This window comes from Aythya fuligula, chromosome Z (genome assembly GCF_009819795.1).
Source record: "Aythya fuligula isolate bAytFul2 chromosome Z, bAytFul2.pri, whole genome shotgun sequence".
NCBI classification, from domain to species: domain Eukaryota; kingdom Metazoa; phylum Chordata; class Aves; order Anseriformes; family Anatidae; genus Aythya; species Aythya fuligula.
Window position 1 is genome coordinate 45,156,961 of NC_045593.1, and position 23,804 is coordinate 45,180,764.

The 23,804-nt window shown below is 38.3% G+C and overlaps 1 protein-coding gene across 8 annotated transcripts in view; it reads left to right on the plus strand.

The window, feature by feature from the left end:
• Positions 1–2,239: 2,239 nt before the first annotated feature.
• Positions 2,240–23,804, plus strand: part of AOPEP (aminopeptidase O (putative)) — a 198,918-nt gene continuing 177,353 nt past the window's right edge. For 5 of the 8 annotated variants that reach the window (XR_004254378.1, XR_004254377.1, XR_004254381.1 and 2 more), the window contains exons 1-2: positions 2,240–2,255; positions 16,238–17,191. Coding sequence is in view for 2 of the 8 variants with exons in the window: in XM_032206693.1 (XP_032062584.1) it covers positions 16,386–17,191 (806 nt within the window). In the remaining 6 variants the exon portion in view is untranslated. Of the gene's footprint in view, positions 2,256–16,237; positions 17,192–23,804 lie in introns of those variants that run through there. The other 3 variants (XR_004254376.1, XM_032206693.1, XM_032206694.1) reach the window with 1 other exon arrangement.

Sequence of the window (23,804 nt, forward strand, 5' to 3'; positions counted from 1 at the left end):
ATGGATTCAAAGCATATACTAATCCTATCTGAAGTGGCACATGATTTCCGTCTCAAACCTTCCTTGATTACTGCAGGTAGTCCTAGCCAAAAATTCCATCCTACGCATGAGTGGTGTGCCTGTGATCCTCAAAGAGAGGTTTGTGACTGGATCAGAGATATTTTTTAACATCTGTCTAAGTACAGCATTACTAGGTGGTCAAGGGAACTGGTTGTCCTGCTCTACTCTTCACTGGTGAGGCCTCAAGTACTGTGTGCGGTTTTGGTTGCTACAACAGAAGGACATAAAACTATTAGTGTCCAGAGGAGGGCTACAGAGATGCTAAAGGGCCTAGAGGAGATGACATATGAGGAGCAGCTGAGGTCCTTTGGTTTGCTCAGCCCCGACAAGAGCAGGCTGAGGGGAGGCCTGATGGCAGCGTGCAGCTCCCTCACAGGGGAGCGGAGGGGCAGGCGCTGAGCTCTGCTCTCTGGGGACAGCGACAGGACCTGAGGGAACGGCATGGAGCTGGGACAGGGGAGGGTCAGGCCGGGGGTTAGGGAAAGGGTCTGCACCCAGAGGGGGGTCGGGCACTGGGACAGGCTGCCCAGGGCAGTGGTCATGGCACTGAGCCTGATGGAGATCAAGAAGACTTTTGACAACGCTCTTTGACATACAGTCTGATTTTTGCATGGTCTTGTGTGGAGCCAGGAGTTGGACTTGGTGGTCCTTCTGAATCCCTTCTAACTCAGGATGTTCTATGACTCTATGATCTTCCTATCATTGCTAATATGTTCCAATTATTTTGGGCAGAATATTTCTGACAGCTTTGACATTTTAAAAGCCCTGTTAATCAGGCCTGCTCTGAGTAAGCTTGCATGGCTAGGTCCACAATGGCAATTTGGTAACAATATTCCTTATGTATTCCTGATTTGACCTCCCCTACCTTACCTACATTTCTGCAAGTCAGTCTTTAAGGCAACTTTGAGGAGGTTTACACTGCAACTGATTCAAAGGTCCTTAATCCAGAAACACATGCCAGGTCTGGAACCAGCACTTCATAGATGCATGGTGGAGCCTGGGCTATTTAAACATGGCACTTAGCCCTGGCATTAAAACATCATAAGGCAGATAAATTGCTCTCACGGTCCAAGCTTCAGTGCTGTGTTGCCCATGTAGATATTCCTAAAACTGAGGCTGATCCTTCTCCTTAGAAAGATTCTCTAACTCCTTTCGTGGTTTCCCAAAGTACTGTGCCTTATCCACTGGGGACATCAAATCTGCACAAAAAATGATCTTTACATTTCTTTCCCTAGAATCCAAAGATAATGCGGAGAGGGAAATCTGTTTGCAAATTTCCCTGATTAGCTAGATTCTGACACCAGGTCTCTTACCTCCCTAGAAAATGCACTAGAAAATACAATTGGGCATTCTGGGAGAGACTCTCACATTTTCTCCTGTCAGTGTTTTTCCACTTTGCATGAATAATTAAATGTTTGTGGAGCTAAAGGGGAGGAGAAACTGACTTTGCAAAGCTGTGGTTATGGCACTTGCATTGCAAAGTCAGGTTTAAACCCCTATTCTAATGAATATTTAATTATTCTTCTGACACAGACGAGCTAGGGAGGCATTTCCATTCCCTCCTCCCCTATTCCATATGTTAGCATCACTGAGGAGCTTGGCACCTGCAGGCTGAGAACATATTGTCAAGACTCACAAAACTAAACATTTCAGAGCTGAAATAGGTATTTCAAAGACCTTCCATGGTTTTGGTTTTATGAGGCAGTGTCCTGCCTACCGTTCCCAGACTATCAAGATGTTTCAGTGCTTGTAACAACTGGATGTTTTTAGTGGCTATTCCTATTTCTGACAGAATTTTCAGTGGCTATTCTTTCTGCTGATAGCATTGTCATAATAATTTGCCAGCTGGAAGCATCCTTGGCTTCCTCAGGAGCCAGCTGATGGCTCCAGCATGCAGCGTGCTGTGGGGGGTGAAGCAGGGTGACCGTGCCAGCGGTTAACCAGTGATGCATTTCTCCAGGAGCTTAACCATTCACTGCCAAACTAAATGCGGGAATGAAATAATCTGTGATGCGAAAACAAATACTTTTAGGTGTCCCCCCTGCTGAGGTCTATACACAACCCTCTGGTTAGGGGCGGGGGAGGGGGAGGTGTTCTTAGGGGCGGGGCGGCGTTGCTAGGGGCGTTGCTAGGCGCGTGACGTCATCGAACGGCGCCGCAGCCGGGGCGGCGGGGTGTCGGCGCGAGCGTGGCAGGTAAAGCAGCGGCCGTTGGTGCCGGTAGCGGCCGTTAGCGACCGTTAGCGCCGCCCGCACCCCCCCTCGGCCTGTGCCCGTGTCCCACTCGTAGGACTCTGGTCCGAAGCGCAACGTCCCGAAGGAGCTGTGCCCGCCTTAAAGCTCTGAGGGGTGGTTAAGAAGCTGCTGTGGTCGTGGGCCGGTGGCGGCAGGGGGAGGCGCACGGGTAACGCTCGTGTGGTAGGCAGGGCCGTCGGGGGGTCTGTCCCGCCCAGCGCCTCGTGCGGGGGGAAGCTGAGGGTTGCCGGAGGCAGCACGGGCAAGGGAAGGTTGATTTTTTTCCACCCTTAAGAAAACAGTTCCTTCACCTTGGAGGTGGTGGTCACAAGCGGCAGCTGTGGTGTGTTAAAAGCAGTCAGGCTCTATCAACTCTTTAGTCACATCCCGTATAGGCATATCCTGTCGCTCATGTGCCCCGTTTTGTGAATATCAGATCCCCGTCCTCCTTACTACAGAGTGGAAATAATACCCGGTGTGATTGTGCACCTCTGTAAAGCTCTTCAGCATCTCCACAGAGGCGTTGAGGTTGGAAGGGACCCTTAAACATCTTCAGGACTGGTGACCCAGCCTAGGCGCAGCACATTGCTCGGGACTGCCCTTGAAGTGTTCTTGTGAAATTAAAAATTGTGAGCTTTACTCTTGTGTCAATGGGTGTTCTGTAAACTTGCAGATTTAGGGGTAGGTACTTGTAAAAAGTTTATCTGTGTATATTTGGACTTCAGTTAACAATTTAGGTATTTGGTTACTACTGTAATTCATGGAATCACAAGTGGATGAAGGATCAGAGTTCATGGGGAATCTCAGGATGTTCTTTGTAGCACATTCACCATAAATAAGCACTGCTTCCACAAACTTCGATTAATTATGGTTTTTTTTTTTTTTTTTTCCTTTTTTTGTGGGCATCAGTATTTTTGGGAAGGAAGGAAACTTGACTTTTGGAGTGGTTTCATGTCCTATTTGAGCTGAAGGGAGGAGTTATTTTCTTGTAACTTCACCTCGTGGGAAGCAACTTCCACAGCTGCTACCTTGCGGTAGGTGAAGAAGGTCCTTCGTTATGCTCGTTACTGCTGGAGTTCACAGGCTGGAGAGGAGGCTACTGGAAGGGCATCAATTGCTCTGACAAGAGGTGTTATTAATTGGATTAAATTTTCACTTCAAAGCTTCATTTGGACCCGTGCAGGTTTTTTTGTGAGGCACAGTGAAGTCTGCAAGCTCATTTGTATAGATTCATTTACAGTCCTTTAAACAGTAGCAAAGGCTTGTGTTAGTTTCTTTCGGTCTTGCTTTCACCTGTGGTATTGCACTTGCCTGCCTTAAAAAGGCTTAGTTGTGTTAAGTGCTTGGAACAAAAATAAGTTAAAAATTATGAAAAGTATGAATAAATATTATCTGACATTCAGAGAGTAAAATTACTGTTGATGCTGGTGTTCAAAACTGACTTCCTGGTAAGATCTTTAAGTCTTACATTATACAAAAAATATATAAAACTGTATTCGGAAGAAGGCAGTTTAAAAGAGAAATAGTTATAAACATAATTATTAAAGAGATTGTTTATCCAGACTTCTTTTTTTTTAATTTTTAAATTTCTTTAAATGCTAAGTGGAGATAATTGTAGGTTATAATTATGACACCTGCATTTGAAAGCAATTGAGCTAGCTTTTATGTATGGATGAAGCAAATGATGCTTAATTGAAAGTGAAGGGAACCCAAACATGGCTTTGTTTTGCAGTGTATTTTATTTAGAGTTGTTTTATATAAATACATAGCTCTTGGATACTGGCCAGTGGCATGCAGGGAAAGTCTGGGATGGTGAAATACTTATTCATTTTTTAAAGAATATAATGAATACATAATACAAAAAAGTTGTCTGTGCTCAGAGATCCCTGTTTGCTGCCCAGAATACTAACTTAAGTTACCTGTTATCCCACGTGTGCCAGGGTGTGGGCTGGAGTGACTGGCCATGGGGATGCTCGTCTCTGTTGACAGTTTTTCAGAGGATATGATTCTGGTGGAACAGGCCGCTAGGAGAAGTCTCTTCAGGCAGACTTAGCATAAGTTGGTAGGGTTTGTCTGACAGTCCTTAGCTTTCTAGGCATCTCAGCTTTTATACATTTCTATTTAATTGCTTTAATTGGCTATCATTTCAGGGAATGAATTTGTCTACTGCACAACAAAAAAAAAAAAGAAAGCAAGCCTGGGGTAGAAATGACCTCTGTCTTGGGAACCGATGTCTACTATTTGTGTCGGCATTTGTGTACAAACAACTATGTGCAGCTGATTTTGCCCAATTAAAAATACTTTTTTTTTTTTTTTTTTTTTTTTTTTTTTAAGACATTAACCAATTGGAATTTTATGAATGGCTTTAAGTTGGGTATTTTCCAGTGGTTGGCAGACACTAAGTACAGAATTGTAACTACATGATTTTTTTAAGAGATTACTTCTCTTGATCTTCTCTCATACAAACCTTTCCTTGATTAATTTCTGTTCTCTCAGATTTTAGAAATGCATGAGAGGAAGCAGCTACGGTTGTGCTCTGATATAAGAAGCATCTCACACACGTTCACAAAAGAGAGTACGCATTTGGCATAGTCATATGATTTGCTATGAAGACTTAAGAAATCGCTTCGTGCGCTTCTCTTTTGGTGTGTTAATGATCTGGGACAGCCCGCTACCGCCCAGTCTGGTGGACAGAGTGCAATACGATGCAAATCCATGCTGGAGAGGGAGCAGGGTGGAGTGCGTTCTGCATGGTGTGCTTCTGGCTTGTACCACTATATTGTGGGGTCATCTCTAAAGAACATGTACATTCTCTGTTAATTTTTTCAAGGTTTTCTTTTCCTTTTTCTCTCTTCATTTATTTCTTCTTCCTTCTCCTTTAACTTTTTTTTTTCCCCCTTTGGGTTTTTCTTTTTTTCCTTTTTCTTTCTTCTCTATGTTTCTTGCCACAAATGTTTTCTGCTGTAGATATTTTGATATTTTTAGGAAGTTTATTTTCTGATCTTGTCTACTTTACAACCATGGTTTTTTTTGTTTTTTCTTTCCTCAGGTTTGCTTTCATAGGCTTATGAGTCTAACTCAAGCTGATGCCTTCTGTAGTACCCAGAAAGGCAATATTATACAAGTACCATTCTGTGAAGAATCTCTTCTTCCCTGTTTGCCATTCTTTGTGCTTTTTATGCAACTCTGTTATGCACAGGTGATGAAGAGTGACTCTATTCATGTTGGCCACCATCTGCTATTGTTGTTCTTTCTTTTGCAAACATCTACCTTTTAAAATATTAAAACATAACCAACCTATTAGCTTGCCGTATATTTTTTTATGACTTAGGAAGTACATTCAGTAAGGACAATGCATTGAATGTGAGGTACATTTTTCAAATGTACTAGTAATGTGTTAAATGTTTTGGTGCATAGCAATGTGACATAACACAGTGTTTATGAAATGATTGTCAGTATTTTATAGTAGCAGTATAGTTTTGATGCTTAGAATTCAGCTAGTGAACTTGCCCTTCTAGAGTGCATTACATTCAAAAAAAAAAAAAAAAAAGCCAGATATTCCTATTATGTACAGAATATAAATAAAATATTACAGAAGACAGTGCTGTAGAAAAGAAATGTCTCACAAAGCCCAACATACCAGTATGGCTCTAGTGCCTTCTGTGTCATGCCAGGATCTGGATATGTGTATAAAGTAGTGAGAAATTTGTCATATCAAATTCAGTGAATCCCAGCTCAGACCAGCATCCTCAGGAAGAGCAGTAAAAGGTCTACTGTTTCCATGGAAAAAATGAAGCTTGGAAATGCACAGGGAAATTCTGAAAGATACAGCAAAGTTATTGCTTCAGCAATCAAAAATGTGTGCTGCTTGTAGTACATGAACACCATGGTTAGGATTTATTCTCTGAACTTGCTAAGGAAGAAGGAAAGGAAATGCAGAACGAATTCAGCTCGTAGAGTGTATGTTTGGTTATAATACAGTCATGTAGAGTTCAGTTTTAAGAGTGTATAACGTAGCTGGGTCACAAAATATAATGGGATAGTTCAGCTGGAAGGGACCCACAAAGGTCATTGAAAAATAAACTGAATGGTACCTGCGTGCTTTGATGTTGATATAGCAGAATGCATACAAATGCTTATGATTGCCTACAAAACATTTTGGAGGTATTTAAACCATTCTAATAACAGCAAAACACGCATTGTATCAGTGTATGACAAATACACGGTGTATGAATATATCGGCAAGACTTTCCCATCTTTGTGTTGTTAGCATAGTCAGTTCTTTTTTTGAAAAAAAACAAAAAACAAAAGCTCCATTTCTCTTTGTATCTTTCAGACTCCTACTCCTTCGCCCCATGGAAGTGAGAATGTTGAACGACAAATGTTAGCCCAAATGAGTTTCGTGATCATACACTGTTGGGCAATCAAGATTGTTGCACTTCATCTGAATCTGTATTGAGTTAATCAGAAAAAAAAAAAAAGCAGGGGAGAATGCCGTTTATGTATACCTAGTCTTGACTTTCAAATTTGTGTAACGTTGCAGCTCATACTGATTCTGCTTGGAATTTTGATAAGCTGCATTTTAGTACTTGCAGTTGAAAACATATTGCCTCAATAATTGTACTATGATTTTTGTGCATCTTTGGGAAGACTTGATTACAGAAAAAATAGAAGACTCGTTTGGTCTCCACTGAAATCAAATGGTGAATTAAATAATTATTTACTGCCTATTTTGTTAACCTCTGTAAATTGTTACATATCAAAGACATCACAGTTCAAATGAAGCGGATAGCATAGAGTTTACAAGCATGTTTGACTGTTGTACACATTTTTTTTTAATTTTAACTTTATTCTCACCTGTCTCTTGTACTTGCCAATACATCTTTTTGCTTATGTGAGTGCACACATACTTTATGTCTGCCTCGTGGCTGATGTTGTCATGTTGGACCAAGGAAGGGAAGTCCATGTGTAGATATTAAACCTCAACTGTAAAATCAGTATGTTTTTTTATGTTGAAATAGCAGTACTGATTGAAACATTGTAGATGACTAGGACTTAAATTTGGAGCTAGTTTTTAAACTAGCACATAAAAATGGAGCATATATATATATAAAGATATATATATGTATATCTTTTTGTCTTGTTCAGTTAGAGGTTTTTATGGTGGCCCTTTTAAGAAATTAACACATATATATTTATCTGATAATGCATGCTGTTTACCCTCTTGTTTTGCTGAAATATATTCTTTTATCAACTTTTGCTTGTCTTTTCCCCGCCAACCCCCACTTTGTTTGACCTCTGTTTTGCTTTTATGTGATTCCGTTGTCATCTTCTAATTCATTGCTGCAGAAATAGGGTGTATAGTCATTAATTGCCTCTATTTTTTACTTTTTTTCTTGATACTAAAAAGGCTCTCTCTTTGGACCAGATTCATTCCTGTCTTCTTCTTGGAGAAAATTGAGACATTTTCCTAAGATGTCTCAGATCCAGTTTTTGATAAGCCAAGCACAGCCCTGTGGAATATTCATCTTCTCTGGAACATAGCCATTTATCCATGCATTTTAATTTCATAAAATTGGCAGACTGGTTGAAGCCAATGGATCAGTTCGTCTCATGTCAGGTTACATTCTTGTGTAAAATGGCTTTGGGCCCAAATGAAACATTCAAATAATCTTTCCAGCTCAGGTAACTATCACACATACGCCTGAAAATATTTCTCCTGTACTGTTCTAAATTCTAGGCAGCCTTACATAGTTTTTCTGTATTGCAAATGCTGCATGCTTTCAAGAAATGCATTATTTTATCATTTAATTTTTGTTAATAAAATAGGTGTAAGTAAAACAGGGTTAAAAAAGCACAACTTTATCACAACTATATTAATTTTTGCCCTTCCCCCCCCCTTTTTTTTTGGATCTGGGAAATATATTCTGTTAGCACTACTTATCTTCTGTCAGTTTTCTGTCAGTTTTGTTTGGATGTGAGTCTGGAGTGGCAAGATTAGCTCAAAAGGAGTGGAAGTTCTGTGTATTTAGTAATCACTTGTCATTTAATTTTGAAGAGAGGACTTTATGTCATGTGTACCCAACTGGTGTAATGCATAGTGTTGTAATGTCACCCAGAGACATGAGGGTATGCTGAGTTCTCTAGAATATAAACAGGAAAAACATTTTTTGGTTAGGGTAAATTAATCCTTTCGGGGGGGGGGGGGGGGGGAGTACACCTAAAATGAATGTGGTGCTATTTATAATTTTTTACATATGTTTTGTATTAATATTTTAACTATATGACAGAAAACTAATCTTATCTTGAAATGGTAAGCCTTTGGGCTTAGTTCAGTGAATATTGTGTATTTCTTTGACTAAAGGTTAGCATTGTTGCCTAAGTTGGAGTAAAGAAAAATAAAAAGCACCCTACCGTGCATGTCATCATTCCTTTCTTACTGTAGTGTGTTTTGTACAAAAGGTTTTCACAGGATCGCAGAATGGTTGAGCCCACCTGGCCCAACCCCTGCCCAAGGAGGGCCACCCAGGGCAGGCTGCTCAGGGCCACATCCAGGTGGCTTTTGCAGCTCTCCAAGGAGGAGACTGCACTGCTGATGTGGGCAGCCTGTGTCTGTGCTCCCTCACCTGCACAGTAAGGGCGTGCCTCCTGAAGATCAGGAGGAACCTCCTGTCTTACAGCTGGTGCCCAGTGCCTCTAGAAATACAAAAGCTCCCATAGTCCCAGGTAATCTTCCCTAACATGCCCCATCCCTGGAGGTGTTCAAGGCCAGGCTGGATGGGGCTGTGGGCAACCTGGTCTGGTGGGAGGTGTCCCTGCCCATGGCAGGGTGTTGGAAGGAGATGCTCTATAAGGTCCTTTCCAACCCAAACCCTACTATGGTTCTATGAACTGTGTCATTCCAAGGCCAAGCAAACTTAGTGGCGTCAGCCTCTCCTCCTACAATGGTATGTTTCAGCCCCTTAGCCATGTTAGTGGCCCTCTGCTAGGCTTTTCTGCAGGAAAGTTGGTCCAGCTTAATTATAGAGTGAACGCTGAGACTCAGAGACTTTAGTCAGAGAGAAGAACCGCTTCTAGTAATACAAATATTTGTCTTTCCTGCAGGGGCTCCACCACCCCTGTGGATCTGTTGAATGACCAGTTATGCAAATGGTCTGAATTTATTACAGGCAAAATTAACTATTTGACTGAGAGCACAAATTCAACTTCCTGTTAATAATCTGACTGTTCTGAACTGGTGTATTGAGTGATCGGGAGTATGTGTGGAGAGCGGAAGAGTGACCTTGCAGTGCAAGTGGGAGATAGAAGGGGTGAGAAGCAAATGAGTGCTTCCACAGTATACATGTACTTCTTTATCCAGGAAACACGACCATAGTGAAGCTTGAAGGACAAAAAATTGTTTGCAGGAAAGAAGATCTGATTAAATGGTACAAAAAATTGATCAAGCAATCTAGCAAAACTGAACAATTCCCTTCTGCAGAAATACTTAAATACAGAAGAGAGAAATATTTCACATGCATCTGTCTTATCTCAATGGAAAGAGCTCGATTCTTCCAACGAGGACCCTTCCAGACAATCTGTCAGATATGTGAAATATATACGCATTAATGGGGGTACAAAAAGACAAACCAAACGAAAAACAAACAAAATTCACAGGGCAAACAAAAAAAGATACACTTGGAGAATATTTTTAATAAACCTAGATTTTGGATGACATTAGTAGGAAAGGCCACATATGATAGAAGTGCAACAGAGCTGTAGGCTGAAAATACATTTTGATGCAAATAAAGGGTAACCTGCTAAAATCATACTTCACATGTACAGGGTACATTTTAGGTAGCTCCCTACATGTATTTGAAAGTTCTTGCTTTTAACAAGTGAGCACTTAGAGCAGTGCAAGGTATCAGTCACGTTATGAACTCTGTAAATATTTTGAACAATGCAAGCTAGGCAGGTGTGCATAGTTAACTTGTCAAACACAAAAGGGAGTTGGCAACAGCTAACTCCCTTGCTTTAGGATTATTGTGGATCCCCAGAGTGTGATGTAGCAGGAGTATTTGGCTGGTATCTGGTGATATTGGGTACAGCTAAATGTTTCCGTATCCAGAGCTATGCTTTAAGCTCCTATTTTTCTTTAAAAATAGATCTCAAAGGACATTTTTGAATGCTTATTTGCTTGTCCAAGAAGTAGGGAATTCCTTGGTAATATGAATTTGCTAACCATATGCTGCTTCGCAAATGCATTGTGGTAGCTTCTGATCAGATGATTAAAATATTCCTCAGAAAGAGCTCTTTTTCTTTCTTTCTTTCTTTTAGAACCTGACATCCATGTTTATATCCTCTGAAATAAATTTCCAGTTTATTGGAGTTTTCATTTTATTGAAGTTCTAATGTTCAGAGGTGTCAGCAATTGAAGAAACTATCAGGGATGTAGGAAATGCCTCACTACCATTATATAGATAGTGTTGTACCTGTCTGTTTCTTTACAGAATGATTGTGCAATATGGAGTTTGAAATAATCATATGTTTTAGTGACTTCTTTTTCTTCCGAAATCTTAATGTGGTTATGGCGTTAAGAAATGTTTTTATCAATTTTGGCTCATTATGCTCTTTTATACAATTTTGTACTGTTGCCAAGAGTTAGGCTTCTGCTGTTTTGCAGTAGAAGAAAGTGCGTGGTTCCATTAATTGGCCTCACTGAGGAATTAGTATGTACTTCTCAGCAAGAGGCTTTACCTCTGTAGTTCCCACACACATTTTCCCAGTGAGGTTTTGAACTTCTAGAAGAGTTTTTCATTACCAGAGTGATAAGGAAAAATATGGCAGTAACAGATGTAGAGTTTCTGCCTCTAGAGAACATAGTGAAGATAAAAAAAAGTGAGCAGAGGTCTTAAATAATAAATGAGCAGAGCAATTACACTAATAGCAGCTTCTTTTCAGTTTGTGTTAAATGTCGAATGCTTTTTGGAATGCTCTGTGTGGACAATTGCAGCTGGCAGCAGGGTGCTGAATTGTGCAACCCAACCACAAGAGCTGTCCTATTGTGGATGAGCTCCTCACTAAGCTAAGAACTGTCCAGTGCCTGGATGTTACAGGGCAATTTCTTTACAGAAACAGTATGTGCAGTATTTCTGAAGCTTACCTAGAATTCAAAGAGTGGACTTCAGGGTTCTTTCACTGCTTTTGAGAATTTACTTTTGGATACTTGGTTGTATTATAAAAATAGGTATGTGTAAGATACTCAAATTGCAATTTTAGAGATATGGCCAAGACCAGTTTCAAGCCAACTTTTATAAGGAAGTTTTTGGAAATATTTTTTGTTTGTTTGTTTAATTTACTTTCTATTATGCTTCTGATATTTCTTAATCTGTACAACTATACTGAAGTACAAAACTGCTTAAAACAAATGCTCCTGTGTACGACTATGAAACACTAGAGAGCAGGGAAAGGAAGTAATTGTGTTTACAATTTATATTCTGTTAACAGTGGATTTTTTTGCTTGTATTATTTGATGAGCAGTAACTCTCTGGAAGCACCAGGCATAGACAAGATAGTATAGAAATGACAGTTTTTAAAAATCAGGCTGCTTGTGTACAATTTTTTTCCCTCTTCTGAATCAGTGTGTGTTTACAATTAGATATTGAAAATACAAATGATGAAGCTATGAGCAAATACGTTCAGTTCAGCTAGACACAGGTACGCTGCAGAGTACAGGCATCCCTTCCATAGGCATCGCGTAGCCAGAAATTCACACTAAGGGTGTGTGTGCCGAGACTGTCAAACAAGGTCAGAGTCATATGCTTCCTTCAACTTCTTCAGCATTCTTTTTAATGTCATTTTCCATCTGTTGCTGGAGATTATGCTATCTGAAATCTGTATCTTTGGAAACTCTACAGTTGATTAGTGTAGTTCTCTGTACCTTCATAATGTCATGCCTACCTTTAAAACGCTAAAATTGGTGGAATTATTGTAAAATTAATATTTAAATTAAACACACACACCATTGCCTTGTTTTAAAACGTAGTGCATAAGTTCAGTGTCTTTCCTAGTTAAGAGAGCTCTAAATAGGACCATCTCAAATTACGTGAGACACCACCTCACTTTGTGGGTTGCAATTTCCAGTATGAAGCTTTACTGGAGGAGTAAAATTATCATTCTTAAAAGAAGTGCATTTTGCACAGAAGACAGCACTTTTTTCTAATTCAGTATCAATATGAAATTATCAACATGCAGTGAAAAAATATAGCTAGTTGAGGCTATATTTCCTAGTTGAGGCTTTCTATAGCTAGAAAGGATATGTGCAACTTTTGAAAGATGGGATGTCTAAAGTTAAGGTGATTTGAGAAATAGACAAGACTGAATAGGCAGTGTTACATTTGAATTAAAATTCCATGTCAAATATACACAGTAGTACTTGTTACTTATCTACAAATGTGTTCCCCCTTCTCTGTTCATAAACGTGGTGAGATGTATCATCTCCAATAAACAAAGAAATGCTGACCTGAAACTTTCCATTGTAGGAAATGAATGTCCTCTCTGCAGGTCTTTTAGCATCATTAGGACAGCCAACCTTTGTTTTCAGTTGTCTATGTTTTTGTATTAATAGTTTTAAAGAGGATTTATATTTATAGATTTTATTTTATTTTATCATGCTTCAATTTATTATTATTTTTCCAATTGAGTTCACCTGTATGGTCCTATTTGGCACTTTTTAGTCTACCCTGTTAATTAATTTTAAATAAGTCCTCTAAATACAAACTAAATGCTTTTGTGTAGGCAGTGAGCTGCACATCTACTATTTATTTTAAGGTGTTCAGAGGTACTTCCAATTATTAATGCAAGTTAATGTAATTATCTTGATACTTTTGAGGTAAGAAATTGATAATGCTTTCCAAATGGAAAACAGAAAATCAGGGATATAAACATATGTTACGAGTATAGCATAAAAATTTATTGTTAGTATAGTACTTAAGTTTTATAAAAAGTAGCAATATTGTATATATACAATATATTGTATATAATTGTATATAATAATAAATATATTGTATATAATTGTATATAATATTGTATATAATAACAATATATTTGTATATATATACAAATATTGTATATATACAACATTGCTAAAACAGGTGCTAATATTGTATATAGTAGCACCTGTTTTTCAAATGAGAAAGTCTATTTGTGCAAAACGGAGGTTCTTGAATGCCAGTTCAGTATGCTTTTTTCTATAAAGTTACCTTATTTCTTTGCTTTAACACCAGTGCTTAGTTTACCTGTCAGAAGTCACAGGGTTTTGGTAATCATAAAACATTCAGATAACATCAAGTTTGATCCCTTGTGTCAGGCACAGACATCATAGATGTGCTCCTCACATCACAGCATTTAGAACCTTTGATTGCTCTGCCAATTTTTCCAATTAGGTTTTAAGGCAGGAAATGGTTTTAATGGCCATGTACTATTTATAGATGTTTCTTGTTCAGAAAGCTGAGGTTTACTGAAACTTGTCTCAGCTTTTCTTACTAGTCTTCCTAAGAGCTTTTTTTTTTTTTTTTTTCCAACTGATATTTTTCCCCCATTTCCAAACTTCTTTAAGTAGAAAGCAATTGCTGTTATAATGTTAGCTTATATACATTTCAGGGAACTTAATGCTTCACCTTTATCTGGTTTTGTTTATTTATTTGTTTGCTTATTTTAAGTCAAGCTGACAAAACAGATAAACATCCACACAGTTATCTGCAAAGATAAGTCATCTTTGCAAAGCTAATGAGACTCTGCAGGAGCCCATGAATCTGTTTTTCGATCCTGACAAAGGTTGAATTCTAGAAGAATTCTCTGACTTACACATCAGTGCAAGATGCAATGTGATTTCTTGCAAATATGTGAAGTTTGAAGTACTAGAAATAGTAAACTGTTAAGATTAATAAGAATATGATTAAATTCAGAGAAGTTTGGGAAATCTCTTGAATAGAGAATTATCTGCTGGAGGTAGTTCCAAAAATGCCATGAGTGTCTTTATCAGGTCATCTTCAAATTATTCTGAATTTACTGATTTACTGGGATATTTTCAGGAGGGATGACATAAAAATGAAAAAAAAAAAAAAGAAAAGAAAAGAAAAAAGATTTTTCTCTGCTTGTCTTCAAAGACATTCCTGTTAGAGCTGTTTCTGAGTGGTGGAAAGCAGTCAAAGAAGGAAGATGTTTGCCGTGCTTTGTGTGAAGTGTTGTGCTTTAAGCCAGCAGGCAGCTCGGCACCACACAGCCATTCGCTCACATCCCCTCACCCCCCAGTGTGATGGGGGAGAGAATCGGGGAGGGAGTAAAAGCTTATAATAATAATAATAATATGTACAAAACAAGTAATGCACAATGCAGTCGCTCACCACCCGCTGACCGAGGAGTGGTTCCCCCACCCCAGCCAGCACCCCCATATGAATTGCTCAGCACAGTGCCATACGGTATGGAGCACCCCTTTGGCCACTCCGGGTCAGCCGTCCTGGTTTGGCCCCCTCCCAGCTCCTGCTGCACCCACAGCCTCCCCGCTAGCAGGGCGGTGTGAGGAGCTTGGCTTAGTGTAAGCACTGCCCTGCAACAATTGAAACATCAGTGTGTTATCAACATTGTTCTCATCCTAAATCCCAAACACAGCTCCATACCAGCTACTAGGGGGAAAAAGAACTCTATCCCAGCTGAAACCAGGATGGTGAAGCCAGTTCAGGGAACAGTTAGGTGATTTCTTGTCCTGAATCTTTCAGTTATGGATGCTAGCTTGATAGCATGCTCTGGATTCTTACAAAAGAGTTAGCAAATCTTGAGGGAATCTAGGTTTTCCTTCTTGAGAACTCAAAAAAAAAAAAAAAAAAAAAAAAAAAGGATTTTGGACACTGTAGTCTATGACAACACTGTGAAACTAAAATGGCACGAGCTGATATCTGTTCACTGAAGACACTTAAAACCAGACTTGGCTGTGTATCATCAAAGTGTCACTAATCTGGCAGAGAGAGAACTGCGAGTCTTAACATGAAATTGCTTCTTCCTTTCTCTGATTTCTAATTCTGCTCTAGAAAGTAGTCAAAAAAGTACTGAAGTGAGATAAGAGTGTGTAATTTTAGCTCAGTGGCCATAGCAAAACAGAATGCATGACAGTTAAACTTCCATGATGAACTTTTGCCTCTCGTTGCAAAAAAATGTTGACGCATTTTAATATTTTCTTTTGTAGGTTTTTGCATATTTTTCAGTGGAAAGACCTTTTGTTTTCTGTAAGATGCTATTATCTCAAGTGTTAATGGGTTTTCAGCTATTAAGATGTAGTCATATATCTTAAGAATATAACTATAAATTCAAAAAATCTTCATGAACAATCTCAAAGGAATGCTTAGAATGCCCTCATAGTAAACGGGCTTGTTTTCTTTTAATTTACTAGAATCGCTGATACAAGAGTGGTTGTAATGTGGATAGTTTATTAATCCATACTCTTGCCTTGTATATATTAGGTTATTACTTCCAAAATTTAAAACGTATGAAGGGATTTAGGCTCATATTTGTTGTGTAGAATCACAGTTGAAAAATGATCACTATCTTTTCAGCTAAGGCACTTGAAATAAATGCAAAAATTTTAAAAACAAACAATGCAGTAATAAATAAAGTTAGATGTTGCATAATGATGTATTTTTTCTAAAGTATTTTTTGGGGGTGTAGAGAGTCGACAGAAGGACTTTATTAAAGTGTGTCAGTTTATAAAAGCTGACTAGAAATACATTAACTTGGGATCTTCCCTGAAAACTAAAGCCTTCTTGATGGCAAATTCGGAAGCAACTAGCTTGATCTCATTCTGTGGAACTATTTTTAATAAAAGCAATTGAACTTTAAATAATTTCTCAAAATGCTTGTTTCAGAAATAGTTGTGAAATAATTATGTGATATGTTTTTGTTTTCCTTCGCAGAATGAGAGGAGTGGAGGAACTGCAATTAATTTCTACAAAGTAATATTAATGTTTTTGACACTGGAAGGCTGAGTATCCTTGGTCTTTGTGGAGGCATCATAAGTACGAACTGGCCAAGGTTTTGTAAAGCTGCCCAGCAGACTGGAACATGGAGCCGCAGCTAGACCCCATGAAGGATGACCTGCCCTTAATGGCCAACACTAGCCACATGCTTGTAAAGCACTATGTATTGGACTTGGACGTAGATTTTAAAAGTCAAGTTATTGAAGGCTTCATAGTTCTGTTCTTGGAGACTGGGAGCAGGTACAGGAGAGCCAGCAGTACTGGAGAAGAAGGCTGCCAGTCACAGTTTGATGAAACCTGCAAAATTAGGGCATCAGAACAAGGCCACGTCCCTGTGTCAAATGCAAGTGCCTGTTCATCTAAAATGGAATATAATGATGTTGCTGTCTGTGGTAAAGGTGAAAAAGATACTTCTGATAAAAATGGTAACCATAGCAACGAGGAACAGGCTTCTGGGATTTCTAGTTCAAAGAACTGCTGTGACATAGAGAATCATGGGAACGAGGATTTTCTGCTGGTGTTGGACTGCTGTGATTTGTCTGTGCTAAAGGTTGAGGAGGTAGATGTTGCTGCTGTGTCAGGCATTGAAAAATTCACAAGGTCTGCCAAACTAACTGATGTTTCAAAGGAGCTGGCAAATCTCAGGAATCAGATTGTACATGAACTTGTGACTTTACCTTCGGATCGCTGGAAGGAACAGCTATACTATTACACTTGCTGCAGCCAGGCACCTGGCTGTGGAGAGCTTCTGTTTGCTACTGGCACTTGGAGCTTGGAGATAAGGAAATCAGGAATTCGGACTCCAGCAGACTTCCCTCACGCAATTAGAATACGGTACAAAACCAAACCAGAGGGAAGATCTGTTACGTGGACTACAGACCAGAGCGGCAGGTACGTGACTTATCTCAAAGGCTTTGCAGACATTAATTTTAAACCTAGATGCAAGAATGTGCAGTTGTGTAATGCTGAGCAGCTCTGCGAAGATGATGAGTGTTCTCTTCCATTGTATCTGTTTTGTCCTTGTTTTGAACCCTATTGCTGTCCTGTAGGAGAACAGATAAACTGTGCTCAAGCACTTGCAGAGCTCAAGCCTGTCTAAATGATTGTGTTTTCTCATAATGAGTGGGAGTAAATGTTTGTTGTTGCGTTGGAATAAGTGTGTTTAGGGAATAGGGAATTATCACTTTGGAAAGAGAAGATATACATGACAGGTTATTTTCATTCGTATACTTTGTGTTCCCTTTCCTTCCTGGCTTAAACAAGTGATCATGCAGCATAAAGATCAATATACATAATAATTAATAGAATTGCTTTACAACCAGTCTTTTGTCAATATTGTAATAAGTTTAGAGATGCAGTCTTTTCCTGTTTAGTCTCTTGTAATCAACTTTTAAAATCTCCTTCATCTATTATGTGAAATAAATTGATGATAGCAAACAAAGTGTAAGAGGATTTTTTTTTCTAAATCTGGCTTTTATGAATGTACACAGTGCTATACAGAAATCTTCAAGATAAGATCTTTACAGGAGGGAAACTACTATCTATTCTTGACTTACACAATGGTTAATATTGCTTTACTGTAATGCTCAAAGGTGGATCTTAATGTCTGTTATTTCTTTAGTCTATGATATCTAGAAACCACGAGCAAAGTTGGAAGATGAAGAAATTGTGTCTAATTGAATACTTGCTTTTCACTCCCAAAGTAGAGATGCATGCTTACCTTTCATTTCAGTTATGCTAATGTAAATTAAGAGTCTTCTCACTGATAGCCGTGTTAGGGAAGAAAATGAAGCCTTTAAACTGCACGTCTGGAGTATTTAAGTAATTCTACTGGTAAACCATGATCAGCATCAAGCCCAGGAGTTTGTCAGTCATGTTCATTACCTATTCCCCTTCCCCTCCTCTCCTCACTCCCCAGGAAGTTATTTATGGTATTAGTGTAGGAAGTTTAACTCTATATAATATCTTTAGTTATGAAAATTCTGAATTTTGACTCAGACAAGCAAATGGAGGGCAATTGCCTGTAATCATGCAGTTTGTCAAAGTCTCCCTAGTCTTTGCTAAAGTCTTTGAGACCAATGTTAGCAACACTTAGCTGGCATAGAAATCTTCTGTGTGTTGCCTCATGAAAATTCTTATTTCAAGGTCTTTTTTAAAACATCTAAATCACTAAGTCTTTTAGTTTTGACTTCTTTTTCCTTTCACTGCAAAATGTTATGCTTTCTTTAGAGACAGTTCATGCCAGTTTTACACAAAAAAAAACGATATTTTATGAATCAATAATGAAGCAGGAAAAGATGGCTTGGCATGGGTCAGGAATTCTGATAGTTGCTGTTAGATAGTCTCAAGCTGTTTTAATTTCTGCCTTTTGTAGAATATTTGAGAAATTAGTACCTACCAGAAAATAAGTTTTTATGTCACAGTTGTTAGAATCCTTCTCACTGCGTTTTCTAAAAGCAATTTCTGTACATGATGAACACATAAATATAGTGGTAAACCTCATTCTACAAAATGTGGTCATATTTTTCTTTTCTTTTCTAAAATAAAACCCATTTTTAATATATGGGAGAAGTACTATTACATTTTATTCTCATAGGGGAATTCTATAAATTGTTCCAAAGTATGTGCGCTTTTTTAGGTAAAAGTCAAATCATTTCCCAAAGGAGCCTATAATCTGTGGTTCCAACCCCAAAGAAAGCAAAGTAAAGTGGACAACAAAGCACAAGCATTGTGTGGCCACCTCAATACATTTCCTCTAATTTAGCTCTAGTTCAAGTGTTTGGAAATTTACCCTATGTGATAACCATTTTATGAAGACTTGCATTTTTTTTTATTTTAAACTATGCTTGAATTATAATTCACAAAATAATCTGTTGTGACAAAGCTTTGTGAAGTGTGTTTAGGCATATCGTATGCAAAGCTGATGTAAACCCATCAGGGTACGCTTCTGTTTTCAGTGAAGGCAGGAGCTGAACACACAGAATTTCAGCATTTCCCTGTCTGTTCTTTGATACTAAAAAATGTTTTGATGATCAAGAGTGGAAGTGCTATTTAGCCCTTGGACAAGATTTTTTGTAATAAAAACTTCTCTGTGCCTTTATGCAGAAGTATTAATAAAAGGACAAAACAGAAATAGTGAATAACATGGGTAAGCATGTGTAGATGCATACATTTGGAGAGATTCTTGTCTCTCCAAAATCTGAAATTATAGGCAGTGTGTCAGTTCTTAAAATTGGCAGGTAATTTTTAATAATGATCAATAACATTATTATTAAAACAGGAATAATAATAATAAAAAATGTTTGGTATATTATGTGTAACATACTTACCATGAAAAAAAAAAAAGAGAGAAAACAGTTCTGTTTCAAAGCTTTTCAATTGTTTATTAGCATAATGCAGCATCCGGGTTTCAAACTAAGAAGGTAGTGTTGCAATTTTAACAAAAATTATACTTGTGTTTGAAGTATTCTCACTTTTATATTTATTAAATATAGAAATGTTTTAAAATAAAAACATACTTTTGGCACCATACTAATGTATATGCCCTTGCAGTATGTATAAAACATATTTAATTACTGGGAAGGAGAAACTTGGTGTCAGCCCATCAAGGTGCTTCAGCAGGTTTGTCTAACTCTTAGGAGTATGTGGCAGTGTTGCATCAGCAGTGCTGCCATGCTGGAGACAGAATCCCACAGTAATATTTTAGCAAATAAGGATTCTTATTGATGATCATGAGGTAAAGCATTTAATTTGGTACTTTTCTTTGATACTGTAGTCAATCAGACTTTCTTATGTATTATGTTGAATACAGTAAGGAATAAATAAAAACTGTCTAAAAATATACATAGCACCTTTGAAGAGAAAAATATGCCCTGTATTAACCTTGTCGTCCTTGCTTTCTACTGGTTACTGTACCAAAAGATACAACTTTTCAACAGGAGATTTTGCAAAGTACGTCTAGATATATCTAGATATATCTTTGATATATCTGATGCAGACCACAAGTTAGTTGGCACAGGTCCAAGAAATTTGCACTGAAAGGTTGGTTTAGAAATTTAGCCATCCAGCTGTTGGAAAAACAGAATCACAGTACCAGAGGTTGCTGGAAATGTCTGTGGAATCCCTCATCTCATAAGCATATTTGCTACTTTTAAACTGGAGAACAGTTTGTAAAAGGCATGGATAGTTGCTGACTGGTGTTTTGTTCAAGAGAAAAATGAAAACGAGAATGCCTGGTCTGTTGGCGTCTGATGGCAATCACTGGCAACTCACAACTGTGTAAAGAGATAAGTTGGTATGATTTAGGTGGCAGGAAGCCCTGCTGCTTCATGGAAATGACATCGTGTCATTTAGAATAAGAAACAGCCGCAAGCAGCAGTGGTTTTACAGGGAGTAGCCTTAAAATTGCTAGAGGCTGCCACCTTACTTGCAGACAACTTCTGAAGAAATAGGTGTCCCTTTCTCCAAATACAACAAGTGGACAGGTTTGCTGAGCTGGACATTTTCCTTGAGAAAGCTTCAAACAGACAATAACCAGAGCGTGTTGAGATGGCTGAGCCTTTGAATGTGGTTCAGGTGTTTTAAGGTGCCTCAGAGAATACCTAAGGATTCCTGTTCAGAGAACAGAGTATTAGTGCTATTATTAGCTTGTAGTAGCTTAATTTGGTATTAAACACATATTCCTACATGGGAAAGGGAGATCTGCCAAGAGCTGGTTTGAGCTGGTTATGTTATGTTATGACAATATACAGAATACTGATGAGTTAGAGTTGAAGGAATCCATTTTTCCTCAGAAACCTTGCCTCTGGGAGATTACTGCACAACGCAGAGCCCCATGTCTCATCATGGGGCAGAACCAAAGAATATCACAACTACTGCTTGATTTCTCCATTGGTCTGGATTGTCAGTCACAGGGAATTACTAGTCATAAAGTTTGCTGGATGAGTGACCTGTGACCTGCTTTGTTTTGTGGATGCTAGTCTTTCCATTGTAACAGCTAATCAGACAAACAGCCTGAGTTCTCTGCTTAGCTTATTTGTGCTGTATTTGATTTCCTTATCTCTTCCAACCAGTAGTGGCAAAGATTATGGTTGGCATAACAACATGTTACCTAAGTGCATGATTTGAATGTTTCCAGACCACAAAAACTAGAAGAAGAAAGGTGGAGAGAATAGAGAAAAAAAAAAAAAAAAGACTAAAAAAAAAAAAAAGAGGAACTGTGAAGTTTCTTGCTAGTAGTGGTAACGATAAATCAGGAAAAAGCAAAGTTTGTATCTGTTGATGGAAACAGTCCAAAACTGGTTATTTGTCACTGATATTCTTTGATGTATCTTGGCTAGCTAGTAATTTTTCTTCAGTATCAGATGGAAGGAAATCCATATCAGGATAAGAATTTTTTTTCTGGTACTCTTTTTGCTGGAATTGTGCTGCCTAGCCTAGAACAGAGAAAACTGCCAGCTGCAATGGGCATCCTAAAGTAACACTTTGCTGTTACCAATGTTGTTAAATTATTACTGTAAATGAAGTATATAAAAAAAGCAAAGTAAAACAAGATTCCTCAGGAGAAACAATAAAATCTGTGGAGGTATGTTTTAGGGTGAGAAGAAAATAGATTAAGAAAATTCCAATGAAGGAAGAAAAGATAATTCTCCATAATCGTCAGTTCATCTTATAAAACTTCCTCTCCAAAGCAGAACAGCAGACTGTTCGGTGTTAGCTGACATCTCAGTTGATGGCATACTATCAATCAGCAAGTCTCCAGGTGCTCTAGCCATGAATATATGAATGTCTAATTAGAAGCTGATGTAATCACTGTTCTGATAGTTTCCTCACAAAATTCAGAATGCTTTTGTATGTTTCATTGCTGTTTTCTTAGCAGACTTTGACATTTTGAGTAAATTTTCATTTTAAGTAATGAAGATAATAAGTACCTCTCGACAAAAATAATATTTTCCATAGGTGGGAAGTGGAAAGGACAGTTTTGAAAACAAATCAGGTATTTGACCAGTCTTTCTCCACCATTCTAACTCAGTTTCTCCTTGGGCCCTATAGGGACTTGTGACCTGCCTATGTGTCTCTTTCAGCCCTAAAATATTTAAGGAAAAAGGTTATTTACGTAATACATTATTATTATTATATGTTATGTAAACTGACTAAGAGGCTTGAAACTAAGTTTGTAGGTCCAGTGGCCACTAAGTGACCATTCACTCATTTCCCTTTTCCCACCCCTAAAACTCTGTTAATTTGTAAAACATTATGGTCTGCAGGTTAAAATACTCTCTGAGAATGAGATAATATTAGTAGTATAAATAACATCTGTGTTGCTTGTATTATATTTGACTCTGGGTTCCCAGTCTCCCAACACTGAAATAATATAGATTTAAAAATTAACACATGGAGCTTTATTCAGTAGTTTTCTGAATTCTGATAACTGATATGCTCTTACCTGTGTGAGGCTTGGGTACTTAGAATGTTAATATTGATCATTCTTTTTTTTTTTTTTTTTTATTTCTACATACATCTGATCATTCTATTTTTTACAGTGTGATGATATATGACATACATGCTTGTTTACAGCCCAAAATATCTCATCCCCTTCTCTGCACCGTGAGTTTTAACCTCTGCTAGCATTAAAGCACAGCTTTACAACATTCTGTTCGGTGTTGTTTTGCCAGCCCCTTTTCCAAGTTGTAACATTTTCCTCTGTAATTTCTTCAGGTTGAAATCATAGTAACTGACTCACTTGCTCTTGGTCTCACAGTTGTGAGACAGACAGTATGCCTGTTACAAATCTAACATAAAACACATCAATGTACACTGCCTTTAAATATGTTGTGTTTGCTGTGGGTTAAGAGCACACATACAGAAACTTGAAGCAACTGAGTTGGCATGCGTTAATTAGGCTATAGAAACTTGGTTGCACCATGGACAACTCTGGATCCAATAGCACAGGTAACCCTTAGAAAAGGAAGAGAAAAAAAAGCTGTAGAAGTAATATTTTCATATTCTTTCCTTCTGTGTGGTTGAGACTTGGCTTTAGGGAAGGAATTATTTGAATGGAGGAATTATCTGGGGAGAAGTAAAGAAGATGCTCAGATCTTAGCCATTGCAAAATAGAAATATTGTTGAGATAGCAAGGGGGCAGCAGATGAAGAGGGTGCAACAGTGAGAAGGCTGGAGAAACTGCAGAAAGGTCAATACCACAATGAAGATCACTATATGGAAAAATCGAGAGAAGCTGAGGCTGATATGGAAGAAATACATCCTTTTCATTACATGTGCCGTGGTTGGAACCCTGCAAGGCAGCTGACTTAGCATGCATTTCCTTAATTACAATAAGAAATGCAAAAATGTCAAGTTTTATGGAGGCTGTGACTGCATGAGGCTCAGTGCTAGATCTATTGCTCTAAGTCTGGACAAGCCACCAGGTTGTACAGAGAGATGGGATTAATGGTAATGAAAGCACTAGTGTGATGACAACAGTGTGTCACAGATGCTGGTGAAG